Source organism: Cinclus cinclus, chromosome 3 (genome assembly GCF_963662255.1).
Source record: "Cinclus cinclus chromosome 3, bCinCin1.1, whole genome shotgun sequence".
Taxonomy (NCBI): Eukaryota; Metazoa; Chordata; class Aves; order Passeriformes; family Cinclidae; genus Cinclus; species Cinclus cinclus.
In genome coordinates, this window is record NC_085048.1 from 112,793,771 (window position 1) to 112,812,959 (window position 19,189).

The window sequence follows — 19,189 nt, forward strand, 5'->3', positions numbered from 1 at the left end:
TAGACACAACTTAAAATACCTTTTAATGACTAGACAGAAACATTAGTTGTGTTCAAATCAGACCACATGTCCAAAGGCAGTCAGACTGCACAAACAGTCCTGGCTTTCTTCTGGGCTTCCAGCAGAAATCTGATGGCTCATGTAGCTCTTGGCTTCTCGTGTGTCCAGGAACATGGACTTCTGTCCCCAGTTCTTAGTGGTGCAGCTCAGAACCTCTCAGCTGCTCTGCTGGCCACTGCCCTAATATTGCCATAAACTTTGGATGGAGGACTTCCTGCAGAAGAAGGCATAAATCCAATCAGGAAACAAGGTAATCTGTCACAAAAGCAGACGTGTTGTGCTCACACCTGTGTTAAAAGTGGAGAACTAAACCAAAGGGTGAGAAGGATGGTCAAGGTCAGTCACCCTGTCTTACTACACGTGCAGAGCTCAACTTCTCCTTTCAGAGTGGGCTGTTCCCTTTGGCTTTTGAGACCCTCTAGAGAATGCTGCAGCTGATTCAAAAAGCAGAACACCTTTCTGCAATGTGGTGAGGGTTTTGAAGCTAGAAAGCAAGTCCTGGATTCCCTACTTCTCCCTGCAAATTGTTCTCTTAAAAGCAAGGAGCCAACTGCCAGCAAGGTATTTGCTCCAACTGTAGGTGTGGACAGCACAGGGAAGAGGGTTGAGAGCCACAAAACAGTTTCTCAAACTGCAAGATCTGTATGTAGTGAAGAACAGATAAGAGGACTTACCTAAAATTAGATTGCAGATTGCTGTTCGTGCCATTTTAATGTTCTGAAAAGATCCCAAAATATGAATTTTTCTGTAAAAAGCAAAGCAGCAGTAGTTAATGGAAAGTAACTTAGAAGATTACACAGTTAATAGAGAATTGGAGGTTAGAGATAAATGGGGAATTTTGTATCAGTGTACTAGTTTCATTCCTACACTTGTAAACAAAAAAACCCCAACCGAAACCCAGAAAACCTACAACATCAGACCTGTGCTCTTCTAAATCCTTTTGAAATAGATTTTACCACTTGCAAATTTAACAGTGTAGCACCTTTAGGAGGAAAACGTTCCTGTGTTGGTGAGTGAAACTTCGTAAGAAGGAATTCTTACACTGTGGGAAATGACAGAATTCCAGGTGTGCTGGTGAAACTCTTAATTCTCATATCAAAAGGTCAAATAACTTGTGTCCATTAATTTAGTCTCTTAAATATTGTTTCTTACTACTACTCTACAAGAGATCAATAAAATCTAAGTTACCTTTGTTCCTGGCAGAGGACATGGATTAGCTGAGGGGTTGTGCTTTGCCTGGGAGGAAATCAGTCTGTACTTACGCGTCAGCAAGAACAATGCGTGTCCTGGTCACATTTTCTATGGTGAATTTGGTTTTTCCACCTTTCCCTGCTATTCTCCCTATTGCTCTTGATAGATGATCTCCTTTCAAAGGTTTGACTGAAATGAGAGTAGCATGCCCAGGGTAACAGCAGTATGTTCCTGTGTTGCTGGAAACAACTCACACTACGAAAGCAACTTCACTGGTCAGCACAAATCCATCTGGATTTCAGCTTTTTTTTGACTAGTAGTGCACTCTGCATCCAGTGCTGACATAGGGTATCTGGTGCATGAAAAATCTCCTTTAGAACTGCAGAGGAAGGCACGGCACTTCATGTTGAGGAAATGGAGTCAAAGTGCACCAAGTTAACACTGGTAGAAATGAAGTAGCTCAGGTTTAGATTGTGCTCTACAGGAGACTCAAAGGAGTCCCGGTACTACACAAAATTAGATGTTTCTGGCATTCCTGATCATTGAGGGCAAGTGATAAAAGTGAAGCACGGGGAAAGAAAAAGCAAACCCATACTAGCAGGATGCACATGTGACTTCTTGAATGTTGCAGCAGAAAATACTCACCATCTGTAACTTCAAATGACTCTAGAAAAAGATCGTCTAATCTGATGAGAGCAAGGGCATCCTAAAAGAGCAGGAGATCTGTTATCAGCAGTTATTCTGTTCCAGTACCACAGCTGAAAGCTGCTGTTCTCTTTATACACATAACCTAGAAAATCTAGCTAAAAACCTAGTTAAAGTTAAATCCACTTTTTTCCAACACAATACAAATATTTCCATCTAAAGAACCCTACACAGGCTTGGATGCCCCTGCATTCAGCCCTGCCTCCCTAGCACTAGTGAATCCAGTACAGGTCTAGAGCAAGGAGCAGTGCCTACAACACTGGAAAAGTGGGTTTGTTTTCTCCAACACGCCCAGTTCTATTTAGTACCTACTGGTGATCTGGATGAGGGGATTGAATCCACCCTTAGCAAATTTGCAGAGAGCACCAAGCTGGGTGCAAGTGTTGATCTGCTGGAGGGCAGGAAGGCTCTGCAGAGGGACCTGGACAGGCTGGATAGATGTGCTGAATCCAACAATGTGAGGTTTACTAAGTCCAAGGGCCGGGTCCCATATTTTGGCCACAACAATCCCCTGCAGTGCTGCAGGCTGGGGACAGAATGGCTGGACAGCAACCAGGCAGAAAGGAACCTGAGGGTTCAGCTGACAGCTGACTGAACACAAGCCAGCAATGTACCCACATGGCCAAGAAAGCAAATGACATCCTGGCCTGTATCAGGAACAGTGTGGCCAGCAGGACCAGGGAAGTCATTCTTCTCCTGCATTTGGCACTGTTCAGGCCAAGTACTACACCTTGAGTACTGTGCCCAGTATTGTTTTGGGCACGCCAGTTTAAGAAGGACTTTAAAATGCTCAAATGTGTCCCGAGAAGGGCAGCAAGGCTGATGAATGATCTGGAACAAAAGTCCTAGGAGAAGTGATTGAGGGAGCTGGAGGGGCTCAGCCTGGAGAAAAAGGAGGCTCAGGTAGACCTTATCACTCACTACAACTGCCTGAAAGGAGGGTGCAGCCAGGTGGGGGTTGGTCTCTCCTCCCAAGCAACCAGTGACAGGATAAGAAGACACAGTCTCCAGCTGCACCAGGGGAAGTTTAGGCTGGATATTAGGAAGAAGTTCTTCACAGAAAGTGTCTGGGCACTGGAATGGGCTCCCCACAGAGCTGGTGGAGTCACCATCCCTGGAGTGTTTAAAAGAGGACTGGATCTGGCACTCAGTGCCATGGTTTAGTTGATAAAGTCATAGGTTGGACCAGATGATCTCAAAGGTCTTTTCCGACCTAGTTGATTCCGTGAGTTTTGCACAGACTGGAGGTTATTAGCTTAGGCTTAAGAAAAATGAACAGTCTCTACCAGTACAGAGTACCTCAGAGACAGATTATTCCTTTATGCTTGTCTCACACCACCTATGTCCTCTGTTTATGTGCTGTTTTGAAGGGTACTTTTTTATCTGACATTATCTTCAGACAATGGGTACCTACTCCAGTCACAATTTCTAGATAAAACCACCTAAAGATTTCTCTTTATTTATTTCTTACTCTAATTTGCAGTGAGGCCAGGGACAAATCAGCAAACTGAGGCAATCTCACAATCTGATTGCTGGGAGACTCACCTCTACCTGAAATCCAAGTATAAAGGCTTTCACAAAATCAGCTGCTTTTGTCAGAGCACTGAGGTCCTTTGTCTCTTGGCAAGTCTGCAAGACAAGAAGTTATGTTTGCAAATGAAGACCAGGCAATGTAGGAGCAGAACTTAAAAGATCAGCCCGTGCTTGGAGGGGAGAGAAGAGAAAAGCTGCTGAAAATCCATACCACCAACTGAGTATTTCTCCTTTTGGTGGAGAAAACCCAAAACCAACACAAACTAAACTGCAACAGCAAACAGAAGGAAAAAGAGAAGGATGGTGATGGCCAGGAGAGTTATTCCAATGACAATATTCTAAATATGCCTTAGCAGGTGAATGAAACTAATTTCAAAGTTTTATATTCATGATGGATATGGGCAAAATGGAATCAGGTTTATTAAGAACATAATTACCTTACTTTTCAGCAGACATGATTTTGTATCAAAAAGTGGTGTTAAAATCCCAGGGTTTTCTCCTGCCCAGTTATTGAGTGAAACTGCAGGAGTTCCTGCTCCTCCCTACCTTTCCTCTGAAGTTATTTCTAGGAAGTGTAAATAAGGGATAGTTCTGCCACCTTTCCTCCAGTTCCTGCCATCAAACTTGTGATAACATTTTGCAGTTAGGAAGCAAAATTCCTGTTGTATTTTCACCATTACATCGGAAGATCTCATATGTCAATGCTTGCTAATACAGTGAATCGTATGTCAAAACTTTGGATATGCCCTTAAAAACTCCTAGTGTGAACATTCCTCAGGAGGAATAAGGATAAACAATGAGCATCTACAAGATTTACAGATTTATACTGGTGTCTGTCCCCTAAGGTATTCCAATGCAATCCATTAAAGAAAAATCCCATGCTGTTAAACTACGGGCCCTTATCTGCCACAAACAAAGGCATTGGAAGATTCGGTGCCCCCTTAAAAGAAACTTTAAGTTTACTGTCAGGTAAGTATTTGGTAACCTTAAAGAGCTGGAAAACACTGAATTACAAAATTGTATCTAAGACATGGATGAAAATTCTTCCTTAATGCTATAGTACATAACTTTCTCCTACAAAAATTGAAAACTCCCACAGCTTCTGCAGGCTCCTTCTGGAAGAGAGTTCTATTTTTTTATTTTACTTGCAGTAACTATTAGTTCTAAGCAATAATTGCCAGATTTGATCCCTGGGGAGGTGACACCACACAGCTTCCATTTTTCCAAGCGTTATATGAGATTTATAACTTCTCAAGTCTTTAATCTAGTCTTTTAATCTGTGGACCAAGAACACCCATGAGGAGAGGACCTGCTTTTCAGGAGGCAGAATCGCAGAATGGTAAAGGGGTGGAGTGTACCATAAAATCATCTAATCCCACGGGTAGGGATACCTGTCACTAAACCAGGCTGCTCAAGGCCTTCTCCAGCCTGGCTTTGAACACTGCCAGGGCTGGGGCAGCCCTGGGCAACCCGTTCCAGTGCCTCACCACTCTCACAGTAAAAAAACAATTCTTCCTAACATCCACACTAAACTTCCAGTTTGTACACGTAACTCCTTGTCCCGTCACTACAGTTCCAGGCACAAAGAGTGCCTTCGAGGCCCCTTCAGACATCGGAAGGCGCTACACAACATTCTGCACACAACCTTCTCTTCCAGTTACCGGCGAAGGCAGAAGAAGTTGCTCCCCTTACCTTGATCTCAACATTTCTGGTTTTCAAGTTGAACCTGATTTGAAGCTGCAGATGCTCTACGATAGGCGTGAATATCTTCATCCAGTTCTCCTTAAGCGGCGTGTACCTGTTGGCCGGCACCGGGATCTTCCTCAGCTCACCTTTCCCGACCTGCCGGAGGCGACAGACCGCAGGCCGTGAGGCCAGGCACGGCGGAGAACCGCCGGCCGTCGCTTCCCCGGCTCCCCGCGTACCCCGAGCGCCTCGGCGGCCACGGGCGGGAACGACGGCCGCTTGCTGGGCCGCGGCTCCGCCGTGTCCATGGCGGCTCCCGCCCGCCGCTTCCTCCGGCTCCGCCGGGACACGACGCTGGTGAAGGCCCCGCCCGCTCCCGGCCCGCTCTCCATGCTGTCCGCACAGCGCGTGGCCCCGGAAAGAGCCGGAAGGGGCCGGAAGGAGCCGGAAGGAGGCGGAAGGGGCCGGAAGGAGGCGGAAGGGGCCGGAAGGAGGCGGAACGCACCGGAAGGAGCCGGAACGCACCGAAAGGAACCGGCGGGCGCTTCCGCCGGGCCGGGCCGGGCCCGGAGTGGGGCGGGCCGGGCCGGGCCGGGCCGGGATGTCGGCGGCCGTGGCGGGGCCGGAGCGGCCACAGGTGGTGTCGCACGTCCAGCAGGCGCTGAGCTACACCGTGTTCGACTGCAAGTGGGTGCCTCGCAGCGCCCGCCTGCTGTGCCTGGGCAGCGCCGCCCGCGGCACCGGCCTCATCCAGCTGTACGAGCTGCACGGAGCCCGCCTGGAGCTGCTGCGGGAGGTGAGCGCGGTGCCCTCGGGAACGGCTGCCAGGCCGCTTGTCCAGAGCCCGGCGATAAAAAAAACAGGAGATGATTTACGCTGATTCGGTGATAGCCTGTGGCTTGTTGATAACGAGTAATCCTAGCGCTCTCCACGACTCCCTGGAAGGGGGCAGCCATGTGGGAGTCTTGTCTCTTCTCCCGGGCATCTAGTGACAGAGCAAGGGGACAAAGATTTAGGCTGCTGAGGTTTAGATTCGACGTCAGGAAAAGTCTCTCACAGAAGGTGTGGGTGATGTTAGATATCGGAGTGGGCTGCCCAGGGAGGGGGTGGAATCACCGTCCCTGGAGATGTGTAAGGAAAAGACTGCGTTTGGCACTCAGTGACAGGGTTTAGTTGGCAAGGTGGTGGCCGGTCATGGGTTGGACTCGACGATCTCTGAGGTCTTTTTCAGCCTGAGGCTGTGATTCTGTGATTTTGTTTACTGCCGTGTTTTGTGGGTTGTTTTCATGTGTTGTGGTACGGGTTTCTGGTTTCTGCCTGTGTTTGGCTTTTTGGGGGGATGTTTTAATTTGTTTGTTTGGGTTTTTTGGTTTTGTTTGTTTGTTTTGTTTTGCCGTTTGGTTGGTTTTTGATCGTTTTCTGGCTTTTTTTTTTTTGGTTGGTTGCTTGGTTATGTGCTTCTCTGTTCGGTTGTTTTTTTCTCTCAGATTAACCTTTGAGTGTTTGCTTCTTCTGAGGCACAGCAGTTCCTCAGGTGCACAAAGCCCCACCAGGCCACAAGAGTGTTTTTCTTCCAGACCAGTAAACACTGACCCTCTGCTTTCCTGTGCAGAAGGACTGAACTCAAAGTGTAACTTGCCTTCGATAGCATTTTGATAGTATGCTGCACCAAATATCCCACGTGTGTTTTGCTGATACTTGACCCTATACATTCCTGAGAACTGCGTGGTCTGTGGGTCTTTTTGCCTTTTCCATGTACTGACACAGACATTTCCTTTCTTTAAAAGATTGAAAAGCCCAAACCTATAAAATGTGGAACTTTTGGTGCTACATCTCTGCAGCAAAGATACTTAGCTACAGGAGATTTCGATGGAAACCTTAACATATGGTAAGCACAGGTATTCTCTGGAAGTGCTTTCACTTAATGTTGTCCATGTCTGTCTGAGCAGAGGTTTCTGTTTGTGGCTTTTGCATGAGATGCTCTCCATGCTGCCCATGGTTGGGACCAAGTGCAAGCTTTGCTGGCTACTGTATTTGGACCATGCCTGTTTTGTAGAAACAACACAGAATTCTGCACCCTGTTTAATTCAGTGCTGCTTCACTCTCATCTTCTGTGTGCAGCTACAAAAACCTGATAAAGTTCTGTGAGGTTGTCCTGTAAGGAGGCTTTTGAATTGGATGCATGCGTACGAGCAAGAGGTTGTGTTCAACCTAAATTTATTGTCTAGATTAAATATGTATTTTTAATCTTGAAATCTCAAATATTTCCTCTAGGTCCCTGAATTATATGTGTAATTAATGTCTAGGTAAATTTATGATCAAATAAAGTGCTAACGTCAAAGGGAGATTTTTTTTATTATTGTCATCATTATTATTATATTGTCCTGTGTCAAGGGTTCTTGTTGGAATAGGAAGAATTACATGGAACAGTTAGTAGCTGAAATGTAAAATAAAATTCTGAAGGATCCTTGAACAATGAGAATCAGTGGAAAAGAACCATGAAATTCATGGCTGGATACGATATTCACCTGAAATTAAAGAGCAGTAGTCAGAACTAGGTGGGAATCAATGAATCAAGTTGTTTTATAAACCTACTGGAAGTAAAGCTAATTGGAGTATTTTGATCTGTAGTGTGGTTCATTTTTGAGCCCAACATAAAAACTGAGTGGTTGCTGTGGTGAATCCCACAACTGCCTTTACAAACAGGGAGGTCCAGAACACAGCAAAACCTTTCCTAGCAGTCCAAAGCAGCAGCTAAAGAAGGAATCAGAGACAGACTCATGGTTCTTAGTGGTGATATCCATATTTGTTCTCACCGTTAATCTGAGCTTTTATGATTTGTACTCAAGTTTCCTTTCATTTTTATACAAATCCTGAGTGTCAAAGAAAAATGCCATGTTTTCTGTTCTTTTTCTTTCTTGCCTAGGAATTTAGAAGCTCCTGAAATGCCAGTGTATTCTGTGAAAGGTCATAAGGAAATCATAAACAGTATAGATGGTGTAGGTGGCTTAGGAATTGGGGAAGGTGCACCAGAAATTGTGACTGGCAGTCGAGATGGTGAGTTAGTGAACTCTGCAAGTCTTTCCAGTTCCTCTGGGCCTGCAAGCTCTTGATGGCAGGGCACAGTCTGTCATCTGAACTAGTTACAAGCTGTTGCAACTAGTTCTTTGTACACTGTCTTTTGAATCTTGCTTGGGACCAATTTTCTCTAATTCTTCTAGAAGCCACAGATAAGCAAAAGGTACTGTTGTCATCGGACATGAGACAGAAGGAACACAAACCAGAATAAATGCAAAATATAAGCTAGAGAAAATATATCCTTAACAAATGCTTTCACTGTTCCTGTTTGGTTATGTGGTTCTTTCTTCTATCCACAAAACACAGTGAGGCTTTCTAGAATTGAAAGAGTTGCTCCTGTCTTTTGAATGATTAGGATGAAAAGCAAAGGGCTTTCCTGGGAAGGTGAACACTGTATGACAGTGTATTCCTAACACAGAATCTATTGTCTTTCTTTCCCAGGAACTGTGAAGGTGTGGGACCCGAGGCAGAATGACACTCCTGTGGCTAATATGGAACCTGTACAGGGGGAGAGCAAAAGAGACTGCTGGACTGTGGCATTTGGTAATTGATCCGATCGTGACCATTCCTCCCTCTCATATGATTGTACTTTGATGATTATCAATGTATTTCAGGATGTTTTGGAATACTTCATTCATTTTGTATGGATGCATAAGTAGCAGGTTTTGCTTTTCTACACAGTTAAATTTATGTGTGTTTTTTTTTTATTCAAAATAAAACAGTTTTGTGGGTTTGTGATAATCAGGTTTTGGACTTGTTCTCTAATCGCTTTTGGTCACCATTTGTAGTTGGACTTGATAGTCTTTTCCAACCTAAACGATTTGATGTTTCTGTGGTTTCACAGATAAGCTGTGCAAGCTTTCTTTATGTGCCTAGGAATGTAAAAAACAGTATGTCCAGCTGTGTGGTCTTGAAGGAGTGTAAATGTTGCCATGTAGAGAGAACCCATCACTGTTGTAGTGTACTTCTAGCTACCCAGCATTAAGGAGTTAATTTAATAGAAGACCCCTTAAGAGCTAATTTAAGAAAACAGCAATGCTTGATATGAGCTCTGCATTTCTTTTTTATAGAGAGCAAAGCTGCTTGTGTCCTACACAAGATTTTTCTAGACCCTTTGGGTTTGAAAACCATCCAGTTCACCACATCTTATTATCTCAACAGTAACTTTTTGTTGTTGTATAAACGTAAGGTGAAACTGCAGGCCTGGGACTTCCAAAATTTACAGGCTAAAGAGGTTTTATGTTTTCTGGTTGATTCTCTCTCTGCGTCCAGGCAATGCTTACAACCAAGAGGAACGTGTTGTATGTGCTGGATATGACAATGGGGATATTAAACTGTTTGACTTAAAAACCATGTCACTACGATGGGAGACCAACATTAAGAATGGGGTAAGGAAAAGCATTTTTCATTCCAGCTCCTATGCAGAATGGAAAAATTAAAAGGACTCTGTCTGTGTGAATCTTACCCAGAGGATGTTTCTGCTGAGATTGTACCAAGGAATAATTTTCTTTAGGCTCAGCAAGTTGTACCCCTCACATTCTTGATTGGGAAAGGATGGGGTATTTTTCAGTGGATTCATGTTTTCAGATGAACTCGTTTATTTCCTGTTTGGTGATGATATTATTGTGGAAATAAAAAATTATTAATACATATTTACAAATCACAAAGCATCCATTTTTTTAACAGTGGCTAAGTTACATGACTGAATTTCTCTTGTTTTATATCCAGGTTTGCAGTGTGGAGTTTGACAGAAAAGATATAAACATGAATAAGTTGGTGGCAACATCGCTTGAGGGAAAATTCCATGTTTTTGATATGAGAACTCAGCATCCAACCAAAGGTTTTGCATCTGTTTCAGAGAAGGTATGGGGAGACTGAGAATTTCTAAATAAGAGACAAACTTTCTAAATTCATGCTGTCAGATGATTACAGGTATAGTACAGATAGGCAAGAAATGATCAGGTTACTTTATAAAACTTTTTTTTGTTGTTTGGTTTTGGTTTTTGTTTAGTGAACAAAATCTGGTGATAATTCAGTAAAAGGCACTTTTGCCTTGTGAAGTTCTTTAGGACTTCCTTTTTTTTGAAAAATTTCTACTCAGTATCTCTAAGTATGTCTACTGAGTTTCAACTTAGTATGTCTTAGTATTTTCCATACTATCATTCAAAGCAGATAAGGTGTTGAAGGTATTTTATTCTGAATCAAAGAATTTTTTTACAGGATTGTTGTGGGTCTAGTGTTAGCTAAATGGCCAGTGTACCCACTAGAATTATTTACTCCTTTCCTTCTGTGATATAGGATTAGGAGGAAGGCAAAACAGGCTCAAACTTTAAAGGGTACAAAGAAAAACTTTATTACTAGAAACTATAAGAAAAAATAATAAGAATCAGAATAAAACTTTCAGAACACTTCTCCTCCCCCCACAACTTCTTTTCTTTCACACTGGCAACATACAGAAACACATTAATCAGTTTATCATCTCTAAAACTAGTCTTCCACTAATTTACTTGGGAGAGGAGACTTGTCTTCAGTCTATGGAGATTTCTACACAATAAAACAGTTTTCTCATGGCCTCGATGTAACAGTGATCAGCCGCCCAGGAGAATGGAAATCTGGTCACTCTGTAAAAATCCTTTCCTCAACTGACAGTCTTCCCACGACTTTTATTGAGGACCATATCAACTTACACACTTTAAGGATTGTAAATAGTTCAAACATCGGCTCTCTTAGTCTTTGAAGACGGAGGTCCTCCTTCTTCCCTTCCCTGGTGGGCAGCAAGGGTCTTCTCTCTATTCAAATTTCATATAGGATCACAGCCATTTCAGTATCTGCTTACTTTAACACAAATGCCCCTGCTCATGTCTACAGTTAGAACATTTCACCCACCCCATAGAGCATTTCTGTGAGTTACAGAAACACGAAAGTCCCTTCTCCATGGCTTAAAAAAGAGAAATTTCAGTCCAAGAGTGAGGCATCTCCCTCAGTCCCTTTCACCTGGGACCTGGCTCTTCCCTTTGTCTGACCCGGGTGTTTTCATGCTGTTTTCTGTGCCTATCTTCCTCTCGGTCCTTTTCTTTCACTCAGGATGGAGAGAAAAGTGTCTCAAAGTCTCATTCTGAGTTAATACCTTGCCTGAGCAGCAGCTGGAGTAGTTGGGGTGGAGTATTTCGGGGGGCTGGCCCAAGATAGCAGGGGCCCAGTGAGAAAGGGTGGTAGCTGCTCTGGCTACATGACTGTTTTCTGGTTTTGTTATATTCAATTCCAGCCACGGCTGATGGTCTTCCCTTCCTGTGCCTGGCAGGCAAAGAGGGGCCCAGGCTGGTCTTACCTTCTGAGAGGCCAGAAAGGAAAGAGCCTTCCCCAGGTTTTTTCCTTTTTATATGTGTGTTTCACAAAGGCACATAAACTTTCTCATTGGTGTGACAATGTGTCAGGATTAAAAATGAGATACCAGGTAGTTCCTGTCAGGTCCAAAGGAGACTGCCCAGGTCCTGACAGGGAACTATTTCAGGAAATTTATACAAACCACCATAAGAATAAAACAATAAATTTATTTATTTATAAATAATTTTGTAATAAAATGTGAAAACAGAATTTGTTGTTCATTTAGTGCATTTAAGCTTTTCCTTGTGGTCATTTGCAGACAGATATGCATTAAGTCAGAGGATGTGTTGGGGTTTTTCCTGAGTGATTTCTATTGCTGTATGATCTTCGTGCCCTGTTGAAGTTTGGGTTGTTGACTTTGTGTTGTGTTTGCACAGGTTTGTAGCACATTCCCTTCCAGTAATGATTTTAAGAGATACCATACAGTGAAATTATCTATCCACTATGGGAAGGCTGGGCTCTCTCCATACAAGTGATCTCTGTTTTAAGATTCTGTGTCCTTTCCTATGAAGTTCATCCCCAAATGACTTCTCTACAACGCTTATTTCCTTTTATTAGGCACAAAAATCTACCATTTGGCAGGTTCGGCACCTGCCACAGAACAGAGATGTATTTATGACAACTGGAGGATCTGGGAGCCTTCATCTCTGGAAATAGTAAGTGATCACTTCTCCAGGCAGGAACCATTTAATGTTTTAAGAAATAATTGTTTTGAAAATGGTGTGTGGGGTCCTGCTTCCAACCTCAGAATACCTGGTTAAAATTATCACTTACAGATGCAGTAGAATGGGTGATTTCAGTGTCAATACTTGATCTGTATTCTTGAATTAATCCCTAAGAGAATGTGACAGCTCAGGTGAATCTTGCCCTTGTTGTCATAATGTAATGAAGATCTAATTATATCCTTGGTTAACAAGGTGATAAATGGGAAAAAAATGGCTTTCTTAAAATTCTAATATGTTAGCAGTTTCATTTGAGAAGAATTTTGAAAGCCTTGACTAAATGATTCTTATGTTTACATTTTCTTACATTACATGGAAAAATAATTTAATTGTCCTAAATGCAATAAAGTTGGTGCATTAAGTTTCAGAAGCATAGTTGTGATGAAATTTTTCTGCCTGTAGTAAAAGCCAACCAGTTAAAAAATTAAGAGCTGTAGGATAGGGCTGTCAGAATTCAAAATTTCCTGCTTCCTTTTTTCTTTCATGAAATATCTACTAAAGCATGTGGTGTAGATATAGCTGGATATGATTATTCGTTACCTTTAAGACACTTATTTGCCTTATCTGTATAGCAGGAAATAAAGAGGATGATGGTGATGTGTTTGTATCAATAATTTCCTAAGTAGTTGTTTGCATTTTATTTTTCTCATTGGCAGTGAGTACCCAGCCCAGCGCTCGAAGAAGGATTCGGAAGGATCTGAGATGGGGGTGGCAGGGTCTGTTAGTCTCTTGCAAAATGTCACTCTGTCAACACAGCCCATCTCTAGCCTGGACTGGAGCCCTGACAAAAAGGGACTGTGTGTCTGTGGGGCTTTTGACCAAACTGTGAGGGTGCTGATAGTTACAAAGCTTAACAAAATTTGACAAGAAAACTAGAATTTCTGATGGGAAAGCAATATAATTTGCAGTCTGTAAATATGGGAGGGGGAGCCTTTCTATTTCTAATTTAATTTCTTCCTTAATAAAACTGGATTAAAGAAATAAAACCCAGATTTTTCTACTGGAAGTTCAGATGTGTGCAGTTAGAGTTTTGCTGATTTGCTGTGATGACTTGAAGTTGCCTGGGCACAAAATTTAACCACCTAGAAATGTGAATTTACACTTAAAAATAAAATGTGCCTTTGTGTTAACACAGCTCTGTAATTTCAGAGTTCACTTGGGTTTGTGTTCAGTTTATTCACAGTGCAGATCTCTTCACACTTGTTAAGTGGTTTGCTTTACTATATATAGTATTGTCCATGTACATTCATGCAGTGGGAACTACAACAGAAGCTATTTGTGTTATTGGATTCATTAATTAGAATGTTTGTTAAAGTGATTTAGGATTCTTTAATACAATAGAGAAATTATAATAATGGCTAAAATATCCAAGTTTAATGGAGTAAGGTTTTTATTGAAGCTCATACTGAAATTAAACTGTCGAGCAAAATGCACTGTTTTATTATTTTAGTTGGGTTTCCTATCAAGTTTGTATGTTCTGTTGTTTCTACATCTGTTTTCAAGTAGATGTTCTACAAATAAAATTATACATAATGTTTTCTTAATATGAGCAAAGTATATTACTCAAATATCCGGAGATTTAGAGAAGTAAGGTGTGTAGAAAAACCTCACAGGCTATTAAACCCTAGACTTCGTGGAATGGAGAAATCCTTCATGCCTGTGTAGCACAGGGTGGGCAGGAGGAACATTGCAGTAGACCATAAACACAGTGTGTTTGTGGAAGTCCTTGGTTTTAGTAGGTCACTGGTACTCTCCTCTAGCTTGTCTACAACTCAGGTTCTTATATCTCAGATTTAGCAAGGGCCAGCAGGGATGAAAACGCAGGCAATGTAGGCTAAATATTTTGTTGAACACAAAGATTGATGAGATTCAGCTGTCTTCCCTAAGACTGGATGGTTTGCTTGCAAGTGTAGTATTTAGTATAGAATTTTTTGACCCAGGTAATCCCATCTCCTTTTGTGTGTAGTGTAATGTAGAGAGCATATTATGAAATTATTTTAAATGTCCTTCTTAGGGTGCATTCCAGCAGGAGGGAATAGGGGAAACCATTACTCTGCACTCTTGGCTGCAGCTTGCTTTCAGGTGTGGAATTCAAAGAATTCAAGGGCTTTGAGTCTAAAATGCTCTGATCAAAGATGGCTTCCATTAGCTTTGTGCTGTAAATAAAATATACTCACTGAAAGGTGTGAAAGGCAGTGGAAATAGATGGAAAGATAGCTTCTCTCTTTAACAATAACTCTGAGTCAAGCACAGAGTAAGGGGAGAAAAAGCTCTCAGTGTAGGTTCCTGCAAGGAAAAACAAAAATCTCCTGAGCCCAGGACTGGGCTCTTGATGCTATTTTTATGTACTTGTCCTGCGGCAAAATGTCCCTTCTTTATTCAGACATTTCCAGGGAGATCTCCTAGTGGGATACAGCTTAGAGCAAGAACTATTAAACAATTCTTAAAGCTTCATGGGCCTCAAAAATATGGAACGTGTTACCTCTGTGCACTTAATTTTGAGATTCGTTTTATGTCTTGTTTTGAAAATGAAGGAATGTGTTCCCCTCATGAGTAGCTGGTTTCATGAAAACATGACAGTTTTCATATCAGGAGCTTGCAAAAAACTGAGAGCTGGAAGAAAGCTCAGATGGAAGGTGGTGTGTCCTTGTTCCTTAAAGGTAAGTGGCTGTACCTGTGTACCTACAAAATGAAAGGCTGGTTGCAGAGAAGAGCTGTTGCTTGCACCTGTACTGTGCATTATCTCCTCAGCAGATTGTATTTCTGCTTCTTCCAGGCTAAACCAGAAACTTAAGCAGACCAAAAGCTGCCTTTGGCAGCCCAGCCTGCTCTATTTATAGTCCTTACCCGTCTTGCTGAAGAGTGGCACCTTGCCTCTGCAGCCTGCAGAGCTAAAGGGTGTTCTAAATAAAATCATAATGCGTCTGGGATGTCATGCACAGACCAAATGCTCTCTGACACAGCACTGAGGAGTGCTCTGGAAAAACCCCTGCCTCGCCCAAGGCCAGAAAATGGAATGTGCTACCAAATTTGGAGTGACTACATTGAACAAGTGTATCTGCCTGGCAGCTATCGCTTGTTTCCTGTGCAAACCATCCCTGCGTGTCATGGAAGGAAAAAAATCTTCATGGGCATGACTGCAGCCCATACACAGCAACATGTTACGTGTTTTTTGGGGTTGTGCTTTGTGGTTTTTTTAACAAGATGCTGCCCAGATCCACAACTATCGGGTCTGGGTTTTCTGTTTCACACTGATATAATTATTTTTAATTTCACCATTTGTACACGTCCTTGGTGATTACAGCCCTCCGGGGTTTGATTGCATGGAGTCAGTATTTGCATGCAGTATATAGTTTTCATCAACAAAAAAAAAAAATAATTTACATTTTAGGCATGACTTGGACTGAATTTTAAGCAATGTAAGGCAAGTGGTAACTCGGTATGGGAAGCTACAATGCTGTGTTCTCACCTGTTCACAACCACTGATTCTATTAGGGACATCATGGAATTTGTACAAAGAAGGAAGATGGGATCTGCATAGAAAAAGACATCTCTTCAGTGATTCCTTCAGAGACAGCAGACACAGCCTGTCAATACAGTTCAGCTCATCTTCCCCAAATTACTCCTTTCAAATAGAGTTGATAGCAAAGAGGGATTGTTTGGTTAAGCTGGCTGATTTATAAGTAAGAGGCTTGTGGCCTGCATATTCAACTCTGTAATTAAGTTGTCTGAAGTTGGTATTGACAAAGTGCCAGGAAAGTACATTGATTTTCTGCTTTTTTTACCCCATTATTAATCCTTTTTCTTGCTTGTGATGCTTTTGCTGTCAAGTTCTCAGTAACATGCACTCTAAACAGAACTGCCCACTCCTCCAAAATGTTCAGACCACAGTCTGTATATCTAGCACATATTTCAAGCCTTTATATAGGCAAAATATTTTGCAGTAGCAAACCCAAGTCCCAGTACTGTGAGCAAGGGCAGCTGTTGACTCAGGCAGGAGCCAAGAGCTGTATCACTTGGAGTGCATTGTGAAGAGCAGCTGTGGGACTGCAGTGCAGGTTCAGCCCAGAGGAACGACAAGACAGGATTTCTGTGGAACTGGGCCAGAACTATTTGGCGACTTGGTGATGGTGACCAGTTCTAGCCTTAGCTGTGAAACATTTCTATTACTTGCTGGCCTTTCTGGGAGGACCTGCTTCTCACAGCACAGCCTGCCTTTGGGAGTTGCACAACATTGTCCCACAGAGAACCCTGGAAGTGGACTAGTGTTTCCTGATGGCTGCAAGAGTATCCAGGGTCTCAAAGTCAGTGAACAGCTGCCTCACATTCTGGTCTGTCTCCTCCTCAGCCACAAAAAAGGCAATTGTCACAGAAGTTTTGTGGGACCCTGCAAGAAAGGTGATCAGAGCAGGGCATCTCTTCCCAATAGTATTCTTCAGTGTTACATTTTTAAATGGTTGATCTGGGCCAACTGGCCCAATGCTTTGCTGATGTGATTCAGGACTGTAGCATGAGTAGGAGGCAATAAGTGTGTGGCAGCCCTGCTTTGGAGACAATTTCAGTTTAATGGTATGGTCCCATCCCACATTTTATCAGTCAGTCTCTGAGCAAAAGAATGAGCCCATTGCTGTTCAGCTTAGTACCACTACAGCCTCTGGGACAGATTTATCTTCAAAGAGTACTTTTCTCTCTTTCCAAGAGATCTCCCCCTCTCCTGCCTGTACTCCTCTGCCTCTGCAATCTTAGTTAAATCTTCTGTCACCATCTCCATATCTGGGGATGTGCAGAGAGAGCTGAGGTGCAGAACCATGTGAAAGCACCTGTAAGTTCCCTCTTCTGTTATGCCTGGCAGCAAAAACAGCCTGTGGAGAATGTATGGATTGGGGCCTCCTTTCTAGAGCAATTCTACTTTTGTCAATGTGCAAGAGGCACCCAAGGCTGAGAGTCTTGGCTTGGAACCCTGACTTTCTTCTGGGGTAGCCATGTATATTAAGGAGTGTTTTGATTGTCTAGAGCTTAATGATGGTGACAGAAGGGTTGAGCCTTTATGGGTAAAAATCAGGGGGTCAGGCCAACAAGTCAGATACCCTGGTGGGAATCTGTTAGAGATTATCCATCCAGGGTGAAGAGGCAGATGAAAGACACTATAAGCAGCTGGGAATTTCACAATGGCTAGTCCTTGTTCTTGTGGGGGACTTCAACTTACCAGATGTCTGCTAGAAATACAGCAGAGAGGAAACAGTTGAGAAGTGTCCTGAAGTGTGCAGCTGAACAGAGTGTTGGCTGGAACTTCGGAAAAAAAAAAGAGTTTATGACCTGTGGAAAAAGGGGCAGGCAACTCAGGAGGATGAAAATGTCAAGAAGTTTTATGGAGAGAGAAAATTAGAAAGGCCAAAGCCGAGACAAAACTTAACCTGTCTACTGCCACGCAATTAAAAAAAAAATTAAAAAATCAATCTTAATCACATCAGCAACAAATGGAGGGCTAAGAAGGATCTCCATCCTTTATTGGATGCCAGAGGAAACACAGTGACAAAAGATGAAGGTAAAGGCTGAGGTACTTACTGCCTTATTTGCCTCAGTCCTGAGTAGAAGACCACAAGTCTTACAAAGAGCAGCTGAAGGAGCTGAGGTTGTTTAGCCTGGGGAAAAGAAGGTCCAAGGGAGATCTTATTGTTCTGAAAGGAAGTTGTGGCCAGATGTGGGTTGGCCTCTTCTAGGTAACAAGCAACAACATGAGGAAGTGGCCTCAATTTGCACCAGGGAAGGTTCAGATTGGATATCTGGAAAACTTTCTTCACTGTGGTGAAGACACGGTAATCGAGCTTTGGAAAAGGCTGCCCAGGGACATGAAGTCACCATCCCTAGCAGTATTTAAAAGGACCATGTACATGTGGCACTTAGAGACATGGTTTACTGGTGGTCTTGGCAGTGCTGAGTTAACTCGATGATCTTTCCCAAGGATTCTTTTCTAAACAATGGTATGATTATATGGTTCTTAAGCATGGCAGTGAAGCTGAGTATTTTTCATCAGTATGGAAAGTCCATCAGCAGCATAAATAAGCACAGGCAAGCTCTCCTAGGTAGCTTGTGATTTTAAGGTTATGAAACATTGAAAACATTCTCTGAAGCGAGAGGACATGTGGGTTGCAGAAGAGCAGTAAAGCCTACAGAACAGCAACTGAGACATGATGGGACCTTTTCATGTGAGAGTGGATCAGAAATAGTAGCTCAGACTGTTTACCAGATTACATTGTATCAGTTGCTCACTAACAGACTGTTACAGCTTTGCAGCTGAAATTACTTTTTCCTTCAAGTAAATTCCTAGTTAACTCCCTGAGTCCCAGCTGTTTTTGGAGTTCTACTTACAGTAGAACCCACCACTGGCAAAATTCAGGTAATTGCAGATAATGAAACCAGTTCAGTTGCCTCCAAAGCTAAACCTTTTATTTTTAGGTCATCAGTCTTTCTGCAGAGATGACAGAAACCCTCCTTTATTTCTCTCTGACACAGCTCGACCAGGCAGGATTTTGTGGTCTGTTCAGTAGATGTGAGGGGCAGACACTCCTGTCTTGCAGAAGTGTGTGATGGCACAGGCCTGTGCCATCTTTATATCAGGCAGAGTTTCCCCTTCCTGACGTTTCATTCCCTTCCTCCCATATCCTGCTGTTGCAGAGTGTCCAAGAAACATTAACAGCAGCCACGCTGAGTTAGGCCAAAGACTTCTATCCTGCTTCAGTGGGCATGTACAGATAAAAAAATATTGAAACACACTTTAAAATGAAAACTACAATTGGGGTCATAAGTTTAATTTAGTCCTAAAGTTGTCT

The 19,189-nt window shown here is 42.7% G+C and overlaps 2 protein-coding genes across 3 annotated transcripts; one reads left to right on the forward strand and one right to left on the reverse strand.

Annotated features, from left to right (window-relative positions):
* Window positions 1-5,589, reverse strand: PNO1 (partner of NOB1 homolog). Its single transcript, XM_062489459.1, has 7 exons — window positions 5,415-5,589; window positions 5,182-5,331; window positions 3,502-3,585; window positions 1,897-1,957; window positions 1,323-1,440; window positions 735-805; window positions 1-274 (listed from the first exon to the last, which is right to left on the reverse strand). The coding sequence occupies exons 1-7, from the start codon at window positions 5,565-5,567 to the stop codon at window positions 207-209; spliced, it is 705 nt and encodes a 234-aa protein (XP_062345443.1). The 5' UTR covers window positions 5,568-5,589; the 3' UTR covers window positions 1-206.
* A 96-nt stretch (window positions 5,590-5,685) lies between these two features.
* DNAAF10 (dynein axonemal assembly factor 10) lies at window positions 5,686-13,331 on the forward strand. 2 transcript variants are annotated; one of them, XM_062490638.1, is made up of 8 exons: window positions 5,686-5,971; window positions 6,963-7,063; window positions 8,102-8,232; window positions 8,695-8,796; window positions 9,526-9,641; window positions 9,982-10,116; window positions 12,196-12,293; window positions 13,016-13,331. In XM_062490638.1, the coding sequence occupies exons 1-8, from the start codon at window positions 5,777-5,779 to the stop codon at window positions 13,221-13,223; spliced, it is 1,086 nt and encodes a 361-aa protein (XP_062346622.1). In that variant the 5' UTR covers window positions 5,686-5,776; the 3' UTR covers window positions 13,224-13,331. The 2 variants fall into 2 exon arrangements, with proteins under 2 accessions (XP_062346622.1, XP_062346623.1); XM_062490639.1 differs by lacking the exon at window positions 5,686-5,971 and adding an exon at window positions 5,987-6,237.
* The last annotated feature ends 5,858 nt before the right edge of the window (window positions 13,332-19,189 follow it).

What these genes read in the sequence shown, in the direction of transcription:
- DNAAF10 (XM_062490638.1), top strand. Translation starts at nt 5,777, where the DNA reads ATGTCGGCGGCCGTGGCGGGGCCGGAGCGGCCACAGGTGGTGTCGCAC. An exon ending in GCCTGGAGCTGCTGCGGGAG is followed by an intron (nt 5,972 to 6,962) that starts GTGAGCGCGGTG and finishes TTTCTTTAAAAG; the next exon opens with ATTGAAAAGCCCAAACCTAT. An exon ending in AGCCTTCATCTCTGGAAATA is followed by an intron (nt 12,294 to 13,015) that starts GTAAGTGATCAC and finishes TCTCATTGGCAG; the next exon opens with TGAGTACCCAGCCCAGCGCT.
- PNO1 (XM_062489459.1), bottom strand. Translation starts at nt 5,567, where the DNA reads ATGGAGAGCGGGCCGGGAGCGGGCGGGGCCTTCACCAGCGTCGTGTCC. An exon ending in TGGCCGCCGAGGCGCTCGGG is followed by an intron (nt 5,332 to 5,414) that starts GTACGCGGGGAG and finishes CGCCTCCGGCAG; the next exon opens with GTCGGGAAAGGTGAGCTGAG. An exon ending in TACTTGGATTTCAGGTAGAG is followed by an intron (nt 1,958 to 3,501) that starts GTGAGTCTCCCA and finishes CTGCTCTTTTAG; the next exon opens with GATGCCCTTGCTCTCATCAG.